Source organism: Lates calcarifer, unplaced genomic scaffold, assembly GCF_001640805.2.
Source record: "Lates calcarifer isolate ASB-BC8 unplaced genomic scaffold, TLL_Latcal_v3 _unitig_950_quiver_259, whole genome shotgun sequence".
NCBI lineage: Eukaryota > Metazoa > Chordata > Actinopteri > Centropomidae > Lates > Lates calcarifer.
The window spans coordinates 88,044-102,934 of NW_026118117.1; the positions used below are offsets into that span (position 1 = coordinate 88,044).

General features: G+C 41.9%; 1 protein-coding gene across 2 annotated transcripts in view; it reads right to left on the bottom strand.

Annotated features, from left to right (window-relative positions):
* Positions 1–11,058, bottom strand: part of LOC108880522 (CD81 antigen) — a 34,107-nt gene extending 23,049 nt beyond the window's left edge. Inside the window, exon 1 of one of the 2 annotated variants that reach the window (XM_051069429.1) lies at positions 10,842–11,058. In XM_051069429.1, coding sequence (XP_050925386.1) covers positions 10,842–10,907 — 66 coding nt within the window. In that variant the 5' untranslated portion in view covers positions 10,908–11,058. The remainder of the gene's footprint in view (positions 1–10,841) is intronic. The other variant, XM_018672079.2, reaches the window with a different exon arrangement.
* Positions 11,059–14,891: the final 3,833 nt, after the last annotated feature.

Here is a 14,891-nt window from a genome sequence, read left to right on the forward strand (position 1 = left end):
ATGTGGTGCCTCTGGTCATAAGACAGATTGCTGTGCAGGAGGCTGAGAACACCACCGAGCAGCAGGTGGAAGCTGATTTCACTGATTTTCACTTCCACAGTAAATTGGCTGGAACCTCTGAGCTGCCAGTAGTTAGTGGCAGCTCAAAAAGATGATCCAGTACTTTCCATCAAGCTGCAAATTTACCAGGCCGGAGCACCTATGGACCAGATGGGTGGAGGCCTACCCTATTAAAGACCAAGGGGCAGAAACCACAGCTAAGACACTGGTCAATGACTTATCATACAGACCAGGGCCGTAACTTTGAAAGTGCATTGTTCAAGAACATTTGCCAGTTTTTTCAGATCTCCAAGACCAAGACCACACCATACCATCTGGCTTCAAATGGACAGGTGGAACGCTTCAATCGTACACTTCTCCAGGTGACCCGCTGCTATGTTGATCAAAACCAGAAGAACTGGGACGAACACCTACCTCTACTAACCGCTGCATACCACAGTGCACTGCATCCAAGCACAGGTTTCATACCCAACATGCTAAAGCTGGGGGGAGAAGTCCATCAGCCACAGGACTAGTAATGGAGGAACGGAAACATGGTGAAATAGAACCTCCTGACTTTGTGCATGAGCTGGAACAGAGCTTGGGTGAGGTCCATGAGATAGCTTGACAGCATCTACACGCAGCTCAGGGCCAGAGACAGAGGAGGACTCATAACTTACGAGCTCAGCAGCACAGATATAATGTTGGCAACCCAACCTATGTAAGAGACAGCACAAGAAAGAAAGTTTTAAGCCCCAAGTTACGAGCACCATGGAAAGGCCCATGTATAGTTAAAGCCCGTGTGGCCTTGTGCTCTACTAGATCCTGGCTGAAGCCCTACACAAGTGATGTGATTCCTGCATCATCAGGCGAAAAGGCAAAAAGTCCTCCCACAGTACCAGGAGTCTGTCACATCACCTGAACAACCCAGCTGCACCACAGTCTGTGTCTGCTGACCACATTGGTGACAGTGGACTGAATGGATCCCAGTCAGACCATCTAGGGCATCAAGGAAAAAAAGGCAGGCAACAGGTTGCAGCCCGCAGGTGCAGGAAGTCTGCACTGCACCAACAGCAGGTGGAGCTGCATACTTCCAATTCAGATCAAGACAACCAAAGACTACAAGACTACCTTCAAGGACGACTCTCAAGGTACAGGAAATATGGCCCCAAGTTTGATATCAGGACAGCTGAAATAAAGGACAGTTAAGAAATGTTTTAGTTCAGTTTAATATGTTACATCAGCTTTGATTTTTATTGTGTAATTCACTGTTAAATCATTTAGAACAGAAGGTGCTTGAAAGAGGGGTGTAGTGTAGTACTGGTACTATTATTGTTCATTTGCCCCTTGTTGTTGTACTGTATGTCAGTCATGTTGAGATAAACACAGTATACATTATTGGTTTTAGGTGAAGTGTTACCCTGCTTCCGGAACTACGTAGTGGTCAGTACATCGTTTTTTCTAGTTTCAGGGTACAAGTCTTCCTGGCTCTGGTGTGGACTTGAGAAGTTTGTCTGCACTGGAGCCAGAGCGTAGAGGGAAACTCTGCACATTTTGACGTGTAATTTGAAATGTATTGTTCTTAAGGTTGGGATATATTGACATGCGCCTTCCTGAGCCCTTTTGTTTGGCCCAGGACAAAGAAATCCTGAATATGATTAGAGTTAACATATACCACAGCAGGCACACATGATCGAGCAATACAGCACACAGCAGCAGTAAAATAAACCACTGACAGACACAACAGACACCCCTCCAGTCCACATGTGTTTGGATATTTTATAAATCTCATGTTATATTCAAAATAGAGGATGCAAACAAAAATGTATCTAAATTAACCCGGCCAATACGATTTTCTGTGAAAATATTCTAGCTAGAACAGACTCAGCCATCCCACTTCATTGCAGTGCAGTCCATTCCAGAGCTACCATCAGCTTCTGCCTAGCAACCAGATCAACACTGTAAGCAGCTAGAGAGCAGAAATTCAACACACACACTTAGAGACACATACACATACACGCAACTATATCAGCACTATAGAGTGACTCACTGACTTTAAGTGAACTCCACATTAATTACCACTGAGATGAGTCACTGAAATGAATGAAGATTAAACTAGTTTTTAACAGATTTGTGGGAAGTTTTAATATACAACATTTGCTTACATTCAACAACTGTAACTAAGCTCAAAAGCAGTCCTGGTTCCAAGTTAGTTACAGCTTCAAGGACATTTAAAGGGTGTGACTCTCAAACACCAGGGGTGCTTTCTGTGAGAAGGCAATAAACTACACTGCTCAAAAAAATAAAGGGAACACTAAAATAACGCATCCTAGATATCAATGAATGAAATATGCCAGTTGAAAATCTTTCTTCATTACATAGTGGAGTGAAAATAACATAAAAATGATCAATGTAAATCAAAATTATTATTCCATGGAGGTCTGGATTTGGAATCATACTCAAAATAAAAGTGGAAAATCACATTACAGGCTAATCCAACTTTAGTGGAAATTCCTCAAGACAAGTAAAAATGAGGCTCAGTAGTGTGTCTGGCCTCCACGTGCCTGTATGACCTCCCTACAATGCCTGGGCATGCTCCTGATGAGGCAGCGGATGTTCTCCTGAGAGATCTCCTCCCAATGCCTTCATCATGCAGGAACTGCTGACACACTGCAGCCACATGAGGCCTAGCATTGTCATGCATCAGAAGGAACTCAGGGCCCACTGCACCAGCATATGGTCCCACAATAGGTCTGAGGATCTCATCCCGGTACCTAATTGCAGTCAGGGTACCTCTGGCTAGCACATGGAGGGCTGTGCAGCCCTCCAAAGAAATGCCTCCCTACACTATTACTGACCCACCGCCAAACCGGTCAAGGATGTTGCAGGCAGCAGAACGTTCTCCACGACATCTCCACATTCTGTCACGTCTGTCACATGTGCTCTGTGTGAACCTGCTCTCATCCGTGAAGAGCACAGGGCGCCAATGGTGAATCTGACAATCTTGATGTTCTCTGGCAAATGCCAAACACCCTGCACGGTGTTGGGCTGTAAGCACAAGCCCCACTTGTGAACGTCTGGCCCTCATACCACCCTCATGGAGTCTGTTTCTGACAGTTTGAGCAGAAACATGCATATTAGTGGCCTGCTGGAGGTCATTTTGCAGGGCTCTGGCAGTGCTCCTCCTGTTCCTCCTTGCACAAAGGAGGAGGTCACGGTCCCTCCTACGGTCCCCTCCACGTCTCCTGGTATACTGGCCTGTCTACTGGTATTTCCTCCATGCTCTGGACACTGTGCTGACAGACACAGCAAACCTTCTTGCCACAGCTCGCATTGATGTGCCATCCTAGATGAGTTGCACTACCTGAGCAACTTCTGTGGGTTGTAGACACCACCTCATGCTACCTCTAGGGTTGAGAGCACTGACAAAATGCAAAAGTGACCAAATCAGCCATCAGACATCGGCCAGAAAGGATGAGAACAGAGAAATGGTCTGTGGTCATCACCTGCAGAACCACTCCTTTATAGGGGTTGTCTTGCTAATTGCCTCTCATTTCCACCTGTTGTCTGTTCCATTTGCACAACAGCAGGTGAAATTGATTCACAATCAGTGTTGCTTCCTAACTGGACAGGTTGATTTCACAGAAGTGCGATTGACTTGGAGTTACATTGTGTTATTTAAGTGTTCCCTTTATTTTTTTGAGCAGTGTAGTTAATCACACATCCATAAGATGGCCTTTGAGACATAATCACAGTATCTGCGTTGTTTGGGTCAGAGGGACTTCTGAAGAGGATCGACCACAGGTCTTGAACAGTTTCAAACCAATTTTAGAGAATAATCACTCAAACTTAAATGAATAACGGTACCAGATATAGGTCAGGCCATATCTTAAAGTATGGTCTAGACCTGCTCCATATGAAAAGTGCCTTGAGATAATTTATGTTGTGTCGTTATATATAAAATCGGATTGAACTGAATTGAATGTTTGGCTAAGTGGTCGTTGATCGAGTCTGTAATTTCCTTGTGTCTATGGGAGCTTGTCAGCTATGGTAATAAACTGTGTATGGTTCTAATGCTGCCCCCAAAATGTCAACTACTCGATACATTAGTCAGGAGTACCCTGATATGACTCACAGAATGTCAGTGGACAAGTCGTTACACTTTTTTTTAGCTGCCTCAGCATTCACACACACAGAAATGCAGGAGCAACAGTGTCACAAGCTGTAAACTTTACAACCAAATCTTGTCTTAAAATGACCAAACCACAAAACTAACTTTACAGTTAGATACTTAATGAAAACAGAGGACAAAACAACAGCAAGATGCAAGTAATGTGACTCGCTCTGATTCTCTCCACTCCAGTGTCAGATGAGTTGTACCTGAAAACTACCAGTGATAAGACAAGTTAAACCGGCTGACAGTGTCTATCTGCAGTGTTTTCACTATATTTTATGGGTCTCTCTCTGTAAATACCTATTTTAAAGAGTTTGGTCTAGACCTGCTCTATATGAAAAGTGCCCTGAGATGACTTTTGTTGTGATATGGCGCTATATAAATAAAATTTAATTGAATTGAATTAAATATACATTTTGACTCACCGCGAGAATATTACTGCCGCTGCTGAAATATTAGAAAGTTGCAGACTACCTGAGCCGAGAGGGGGAGAGAAAAAGAATTGAAAAAGAGAAAATGGTAGAATTAACTAGCTAATCTTTTTTCGGCTTGAGCACATTGCCATCAGCGGGATTTTCTTTGAGTTTCTGCTGCTCAGAATCATGTGGTGCAATGGCACACTGTCATTGGCTGAGGGAAACAGAAGCCTTCCTTTTGATGCAGCAGGTGTCCCTGACGAAAATGCAGCAGAATCGTTGTCATTTAGAAATGAGATTGCATAGAGCTCTGAATCGAGATCACGATTTTAATACGATTAGTCGTGCAGCTCTAATAGATATAGATACATATAAAGATAGACAGATAAATATATATAGATATAGATATATATACAGTATATACAATACTGTGCAGAAGTTTTAGGCACTCAAGATGTTTTTACTCTTATCCTTCATTAGTACCATCAGGGAGGTGTCTGATCAGTCTCAGATTAATTCTGCAGCTGGGCAATGAGTCCAATCACACAGTCAGCATCAAAAAGAACTATCCTCAGAGACAAGAAGAACAAGGATGTCCTGCAACAGATGGTCTGACCCCCCACAGAGCCCTGATCTCAACATTATGGAGTCAGTCTGAGATCACACGAAGAGACAGAAGGCACTGAGACAGCCTGAATCCACTGAGGCAACTTCTCCAAGATGCTGGGAAAAAACTACGTAAGTACAGGTGTACTGAGGAGAACTGGAGCTGTTTTAAAGACGGGAGGTGGGGGAGAGGGGTCATAAGAAATACTGATCTGATTTAGATTTTTTCTGTTTACTGCACTCCACATGAGATTAATTTATGAATAAAAATTAATCATAGGATTATTTTTGACAGCATCCTCACTTAGTACCTAAAACATTTGCACAGTACTGTATATCTATATATGCTCATTTTCCATGATCTTTGCACTGCAGTCTTCAGTGGCTCACCAGGTAGAGCTGGTGATGTTCATTGTTCAGGAGGTTTTTATTGGGAACTGAATTATCCACCCAGGCCTCACTGAATAAAGCAGTTTCATATTTTTAAAAAATCAGTGTTTCTCCATGATGTGGTACTGAGAATCCAGGAATCCAGACATCTGATGACAAAAATCCTTCATCTGGTTTAAGATTAGCATTACAACCAGGCTGCTTCTGAGCAAAGACTTGTGGTAATACTGAGTGTTCTAAGACAGGAAAAATGCTGTCTTAACAGCTCTGACTGAGTTCTCGTATTTAAATACTCTAAAGAAGGAAGTGCAGCACAAAATAACAGTGAAACTCTGAAGTTGCTTCATATGTCACCTAGTATGTGATCAACATGGCCCAAGTTTCCCTTACAGTTTTCCCTCCAATGTCTATTTCTGCCTACAGCTCCAAGTGCATGAGGCTGTAGAATGCTGGGCATGCTGGTAGAAGAGGGAGTGGGGGGTAGCCTCTTAACCCTCTCAGTGTCCAGTGTGATTTATGGAAACAGGAGGTCTGCTTTTTAAAGAGCCTCCCCAGCTTGCTGCTCAGTAACTGCAGATTGCAGTCTTGTCTGCTCTGACAGATCCTTTAAGCTCTGTAGAGCAGCCAGTAAAACTTAACAATGCTACCAACAAGGGATGGACATTTTGATTACTTTTTGAGGTCGATTAATAGAGCCAATTTAAGTTGATTAGTCATGATGTCATCATTAAGATGTGCCCTTCACCCAAACCAAAATAATAATATATTCTCATGTCGAGTCACATTTTTTGCACTGCAGTGTACATATGCACTAACTTTACCTCCCAAGCCCCACCCATCGTCAACGCACCTCAGACTAGTTCTCAGCATCTGTGCTTTGAATCTAAAGCACAGAACCTGAAATCTTCCAGTCACTGTCAAAGTAACGGTGACCGTGACGAAAAAAATCTGACATGAGAGCTGTCCATGAATCGGCGGTTGTTGCTACTTTCTTGGCTTCCATCAGATTCTTAGAGTTGTAGCTGCATATCATCTGAAGTCACCAAAGCTATTCGCTATTTGTTCCTGTCATTTGCTGTCCACATGAGCATTTAGGTACTATAAATCCACAGTGTTTTCCGTAAGTGCCATTATGCAGTTTGCCTGTGTGATATTAATATGACTATCATCAAACAACAGTGGTTGTAGTAGTTTAAAAATACAGATAGTTACCACCCGTGCTTCAAATTACACTGTGATAAATTTTAGGCCACACTGCTCAGCCCTTCTATGATTTCATTCCTTGACAGCAGAGTTTTCCAAAATAGGGCCAAACCATTGTGTACACAAATGGAGTGTAGCTTGAAATGCCTTTTAAACACAGTACAGTATTTCCTAGGGATGCCCTGATCAAGATTTTTTTGCCCTGGTCCTGAACCAAGTCCCTTAATATTTGGTGCTGCTGATGCCAATTAAACCCAACACTTAATCGCTTGAATGTTGCGAACATATGACAAATTGAAGAAACAGCTGTGGCCTACTTAAGCTGACATACCTTATTTTTCATGAGCTACTTGATGCAAGTAGCAAAGGCCCTTAATATTACTGATATGATAACTCAAACTTTAATTGAAGAATCCCATTCTGAAATTGAGTGAACTACTTAGCTAGAGAGAAAATGCAACTACTGAAGCATTCTGTCCACTCTGCATTTAACAAACAGCATGACAAGGACATATAAAGGATAATATATTCATATCAACAATTACAAACAATAGTTACAATGGTGAAGTAGCATTGACTGCATGTTTTGACTTCATTTATTTAATAAACCAAGTTATAAATACAAACTATCTCTTGATCGGTAGCTGGGAGTGTCTAATTAAATACATAAACACATAGCACAGGTTTTTAAAATAAATTTAAGTACAAGATGACTTAATAAAGACGAACGACTGTTCTCTCAACTATTACAAATTTAGCTTTGTTTAGTTGGAACTAACACACAAGGAGAGTTGACACTGAAGAGCTGATACAGTCCTGACATGACCACACATGAACACCACGAGCACAGCAGGAGATGGCAGTGAGACATCACTCTCTTTGTTTTTCTGTCAAAAGAGTTAACTGCATAATCTGTGTCAGTGATTTTTCATTTATCCATATATGAACCAGACAACTGGGCTTATAGGCTGAATCCAGGTGGCAGAAGAGCAGCAAAGCTTTTTCACCTAGTTGAAAAGTTCTAAGCACAGACATTTTGGCATCAGGGGACTTTTGAACACATTTTGGATTGAGCCTGTGCCAGGTTCAACACCACCACAACCTCCTCCCACCCACATCAGGCTCCGACTGATTGTCAAACCACAGATTCAGGAGGAACAATGCAGATCCAGGATGGACCTGGCCGTGGAACAGTGGACCAGTTCTTTACCCTCGCAGGTGTGCTGAGGGGGTCATGGGAGTATGACCATTGAGTCTACATGTGTTTTGTGAACTTGAAGAAGGCCTATGATCATGTCCCCCGAGCAACCTTGTGGCGTGTACTGCCACTAGGGCCTTGTACAACCAAAGTGTGAGCTGTGTCCACATCTTCGGCACAGACACGTTTCCAATGTGTCTGAAACCTTGGACTTGCCAAGTTTGTCCCTCGTCTCTGATGTGGTTTGTGATGTTCATGGACAGGATTTCAAGGCACGACAAGGAGACGAGTGTATCTGGTATGGGAACCTCAGGTTTGCATCACTGCTTTTTGCAAAGTTCAAAATTACCTCCTGCAGTAGTATGCTATTATGTTTGTTTTTGAGGATGGAACAATTTTGCACACAAATATTGGTAGACTAGACTTGTACAATTTATTTATTTTGGTTTATAATGTTAACATTGATTTCTAAAGCACTTTTCTAAATAATAAAAAAGGAAGTTCATATTTATCTGACTGTTTTTATTCACTGATGAAAAAGTAGCCATATGCAATATAGAAAATTGGGAGATGTAACGCATTGTCATGTCATCGTGATATCGAATTGAACTTGGATATAATGTGTGTTGTTATTCACAAGCATAAGGAAGGTATCTTCTATCTGAATCACAACTGGAAAAATTTGAAATTTGTCTTAGCATATATTTAGGACAGGGCGGCACAGTGAAGCAAGGAGGTTCAAGGTTCGAGCCCCGGTTCAAGCCTGGGGCTTTTCTGTGTGCTTGTGGATTCTATCAGGGTACACCGGCTTCTTCCCACCATCACATTGCAAGTTAGGTTAACTGGTGTGCATGTTAGGTTATCTGGTGACTCTAAATTGTCCGAAGGAGTGAATATGAGTGTTTGTCTATATGTGTTGGCCCTGCAATGGACTGGCGATCTGTACAGGGTGTAACCTGCCTCTCACCCAATGACAGCTGGGATAGAATCCAGCCTTCCCACGACCCTTAACAGATAAGCAGTATAGATAAATTAATGAGTGAATATATTTAGGGCTGCTATGGCCCCAACCATTGATCTATGGAGGACCACGTACCATATGTATAAGGTATGGAGTCTAACTGGTGCTGTAATAACTCTCTAGAGCTGAAGAATCCTGTGTCAGACTATTATAGACCTTTGTACAGTGTTTTAGCATCTGTAAGCCTTTAAATCCATTGATCTGTTAGTCCAACAAAGGTTTCTCAAACATATTTAAAGTCTCAAGAAAAACAGCACACAGCACAAGTTTTCTTCTCTGTTTTGCACTAGTCTCCTGACAGGAGTTCAATCAGTCAATCAAAGTGCTTTACACAGCCAAAATACCAATACATTACAAAATATAAGAAAATAGAGTGGCACTTTCCAATTTAAGCTATGACTGTATGAAGCTACAACAGGAACACTGAAAATAAAATTTGGCATTAAAAACAAAACCTGAACTGAAAAAGAAAACATTGGAATTGAAATATTTGCATTGGAAAAAGTTGTATTGGTACTGAAACAACTACTGGAACTGAAAAAGGTTTCACTGAGAAATAAAACAGTCATCAAAAATCTAAGTTTTACAATCTTATATTCTTCTTTAATTTTTTCACATGATGCTTTGCAATGTCAAACTGCAGATGTATACTGTATACTCTTAAAGCATCTTTTTTTTTTTACAATGTAAACTTTAATGTCACTGATTGACAGTTGCAACATTCTGCCACTGTTTTGGTGTGGAGGGGAGGGGCTTGGGGGGAGGCTGGAATATAGAATTGTAACACTAATATTTTGATGCCTGTGTTATTTTTCAGTGAAACTTCTTTTTTCAGTGCCAATACTCATTTCAGTGCCAGTGCAACTTTTTCCAATATGAATATTTCAATGTCAGCATTTTATTTTTTCCATTTCTTTTGCAGTTCAGCTTTTGTTTTCAATGCCATATCTTATTTTCAATGTCAAAATTTTAATGTCACTGTTGTAGCTCCATATGACTGCTGAAAAAAATAAAGTACCAAAGTAAATGGAGATCAGTCAAGGAGCTGTCTGAGGACAAACTAAGCTGCTGCTCTTACATAAGAAAGAGTGAAAACTAAACACCCACAAATGTTTCCATGATCCATGAACACCCAGTACAAGGCCCTGACTCACCAAATGAAAACCACCACGCGCGCGCACACACACACACACACACACACTAGGTGGAGGGTTTATTCCAAAGAAAACCACTCTCCAAATCTTCAAACAGTCAACAAACTAACACATTTGCCCACTTTTCAGCCCATATTGAATCTCATTCTCTGACACTGACTGAAAATTTGACTAAAATCTGTTGAACACAGCGTGTTTTATGTCACAACAAATTAAAACTACGGAGAATGGACTTGGCATTGTGAAGCTACAGACGCTGTTTTCTCCGTTTCATATTATGCTAACCTAAAACCGGAGGTGACGCTACTCTGGCATGTTATATTTTGGTTGTTGTATTGTAGTTGTGCGTGTGTAGTTAATGCATGCCTTTGTAGCACTTTATTTAGTTTCCTTGATTCGCTCTAGTCTGAACTTCTGATGTAAAAGCCGAAACACGGTTAATTGGTGGATAAAACGCTAACAGCACTAAGTCTTTCAAACGTAACGTTGATGTTGACTTTGCCAGCATCGTTCATTCATCAAGGGTTAGGCAGCCTAGACAAACCTAAACCGCTAACGACAAAGAGGAGGCGGCGCTGCGCATCGACATGAACAAACGCAATGTGTAAAAAAAAAAATATATATATATAAGGGTGCCTACCCAGAAGATGAAGTTGAAGAAGAAAAGCATGTATTTGATGCATTTGGTGCAGCCTTCGACTCCCATGGTCCGTCGGATACTCGGCACAGAGTTCACAAGACGTTAGCAACAGCAGTCCTGGTTTCACGACGCGCAACGAGGCTGGATCTCAACTGGGAAACCTGACTTCAGCTCGGAGACCGAGGCAACACCCAACTCCTCCCTCCCTAACGGTCTGAGCACCCCGCCATTATCCACTCAGTGTCGCCAGATTTGAGTGACAAATAGCTGCCCAATCAGACCGTAGAACCCGCCCAAAATATACATAGGATACTGGAAAATGTCTCTGTCGTGTTCCTGTTGTGTATGCAGTAACAAAACGGTAAATGTATCACAGGCCCTATGATGCACAAATACACCACAGATGGCAGTCTCTAGGGTACTGGGGTACTCTAGTGTACCACAGAGTTATAATCCACCATGAATACACTAATAGACCTTATGCCACACAATGCTGTCTTTGAGATAACGTGCTAGACTATAAACCATAGGATTAGAGTAAATGATTACCATATGATTTGCCACCCAGCAAACAATCCCTGTCTAGTGTGTGACACTACTGAGGACTTAGATGCTGTGTCATGAAATGGTAATAATAATAAAAAAAAATGCCAATAAGGACTTTCAAAATAAGATAAGAAATCTAATTTTCAAAGTCCAAATAATTAAAAGTGACAGCTGAGGCTACACAATTGATTATCAATATGAAAGAATAAATGATTGAAAACTACTGACAAAAAACATTCTTAGTTTTTTAAATACTAAATATTAAACACAATTCAATACAACACAGGCCTAAAACTATTAACAATGATAATGAAAACATTCTAATATTCTTAATAATGGAACTAACAACAAATGGACCCTTCAAGACATCTTAAGACAGGAACAAAAAACAGGATGTAGTCTGTCTTGTATACGGGACAAGCTGGGTCATCTTAAACTTGCCACATTTAAACACAATTAAAACGCTGTCAGTAATAATCAGTAAGCAATAGTCTTATATATACCTGCTGCCCATAGTATGTGTTGGAGAAAACTGTTAAAATTATAAAAAGGAATGATTTATTGTTTATTTTACCAAGATATTCTAAAACTAGCATACCTAGTGTCACAGGTGTCTTCAATCTTTTTATCAGCTAATTAGCCTATTTAAAGAGAGAAAACATTCCACTGTGTAGTTTGGTATCATTGTGTGCACCACACTGACCATGGACCAGAGAAAGAAAAGCAGAGAGGAGGAGGAAGAAGAAAGGAGAAAATTGTAGATAACCATCTTAAAGGTAAAGGCTATAAGACTATCTCAGCAGCTTAATGTTTCTGTGACTACAGTTGCAAATATTATTAAAAAGTATAAGGTCCATGAGTCTGTAGTCAGTCTCCCAGGATGTGGCTGCAAGTAGAAATGCAACCCCAGGTTGATCAAAGATAGTGCAGGTGGTAGACAAAGAGCCAAGGAAAACATCCAAAAATATTCAAGCTGAACTCCATGGTCAAGGTAAGTCACTATCTGATCACACCATCCGTCACCCCCCTCCCCCCATCCCACTGACATTGCTCATTGTCTGTGTGTGTGTCTAACATATATAATCTCTCAAACTGGATAGAGTAAGGCTGTAACACACTTGTTGCCATAACAACACGCTTGTTATCACAAAGTTAGTTTATTATTAGTGTGACATCATTATACTTTGTTACCCTAAAACTGTAATATCTACACATTCCAAATCAATAACAAATTGTCCTCAGGCTCTGAACTTGACTCTGGCTCTGGTGGCTCAAACATGAATGTCTGTACAACTGCAAGGCTGCTAGTATCCATTTTTCAGGTTGTGGTGCTAACAGGTTGCTAGCAGGATATTAGCAGAGAGCTAACAGGATGCAAACTGTGACTGTGCTGCACCATTCGAGTGGGCATAGTTTCAGCACGTTTCGTGAGCAGAGAGAGCTCCTTGTACATTTGCCAAATTTTTTAACCTTTCAAATTTAGCTGGGTGGTTAATAGCACATTTTTCTGTGGTGTGACTAACTCAGAATGCCATTAGTATTACTGCTTTACATAGACATGAAGGAAGAACAACAAGAAGAGAATTGCTTAGAATGGACATTAGACCAGTGGAAATCTGTACTTTGGTCTGATGAGTCCAAATTTGAGATTTTTGGTTCCACCTCATGTCATGTCTTTGTGAGATGCAGAAAAGATGAGCAGATGGTTTCTACATGTGTGGTTCCCACCATGAAGCATGGAGGAGGAGGTATGATGGGGGGTGCTTTGCTGGTGATACTGTTGGTGATTTATTCAAAATTGGCTTGCACTCACTTAATCATTTGGTTTTCACCAGGACAGCGACCCCAAACACAGCTCCAGGCTATTTTAGGGCTATTTGACCAAGAAGGAGAGTGATGGAGTGCTGCGCCAGAAGACCTGGCCTCCACAATGATAATAATAATAATTATTATTATACAATTATTTGTTATTATTATATAATTATAATAATAATTATTATTAGTATTATTTATTCCCTCTGAGTATCAACACCTCAACACGGTGGAGGGGTTTGTGTGTCCTAGTGATCCTGGGAGCTCCTGATAGGGTCTCCCAAGACATATTGGTCCCAAGGGAGGGACCAGGCTAAAAGCATGAAAGGGCAAAATTGGCGACTGAGAACCTCAGTGAACCAGGGTACCTTCCTGGTCCAGACCTGGGAGGGGAGATCACCGGCAAGCATGTGGTGGCAGGGCCTGTAGCCAAGGGGCCTGGTCGGGCTCAGCCCGAAGAACTTACATGGAGCAGCCACCCTGTGGGCCCACCACCTGCAGGAATGGGCAAAGGGGTCATGTGGTTTGCAGGCCAGGTGGCAGCCAAGGGTGGGAACCCAGGCAAACTAACGCATGGCATTGCAGCCTGGCTCGGGGAAAGGGGAATGTCACCTTTCTGATGGTGGAGGAATATGACCTGGTGCAGGAGGTAGAGCAGTACCAACCATATATAGTTGGGCTGACCCCTTTGCATAGCACAGCACAGACTCCAGGGCAGGGGATGGACTCTCCTTTTTTGACCAGGGTGAGAGGCACCAGGTGCCTGCACATTGGCTCCAACCAACTGCTGAACCTCAGATTCAGGAGGAACAATGCAGATTCCGTCCTGACTGTGGAATGTTGGACCAGCTTTTTACCTTTGCAGAAGTGCAGAGGTGGTCATGGTCTACATGTGTTTTGTGAACTTGGAGAGGGCTTATGACCGTGGAGGGTACTGCGGAGAAAGGGCTACTGTGGCCACTGATGCAAGCCATCTGGTCCTTCGTGGGAAAAAAAGTCTGTTGCATTTACATGAAAATAATATGCACATCATTTGCACATATTAAAGTTATGTTTTCTCAAAACTATTTATTTACCTTACATGTACCAAATTTTTATTTGTTAAAGAAACAGGACTTTTTTATGTTAATCTTTAGATTTTCTTTAACTAGACAGACTATCAACCCTGACCTGTGATGGTGACATTACTCTGCTGAACAACCTGAAGGACTTCTTCTGCATGTTTTGAAGCCCACAACTGCACAGAAAACACTGCCACCTTCAGATGACCAGGTACTGTCCCTGTCTACCGCCAGCATGAAGAAATCCCTCTCCAGGATTAATGCTCGCAAAGCTGGAGACCCTGACAACATACCTGGTCGCGTGCTGAAGGAATGTGTAGAAGAGCTCACTGAGGTCCTCACAGACATCTTTAACACCTCCCTGAGCCAAGCAGTTGTCTCCATATGCTTCAAAAGCACCACCATCATCCCGATTCCAAAGAAGGCTTCACCAACTTGCTTCAATGACTACTGTCCAGTAGCACTAACCCCCATCATCATGTGCTTCAAACGGTTAGTCATGCAGCACATCAGATCCATCCTCCCTCCATCTCTGGACCCCCTCCAGTTTGCATATCAGGCTAACCGGTCCACCGATGATGCAATCTCCACCACCCTCCACTCAGCACTTACCCACCTGGACACCAAATGA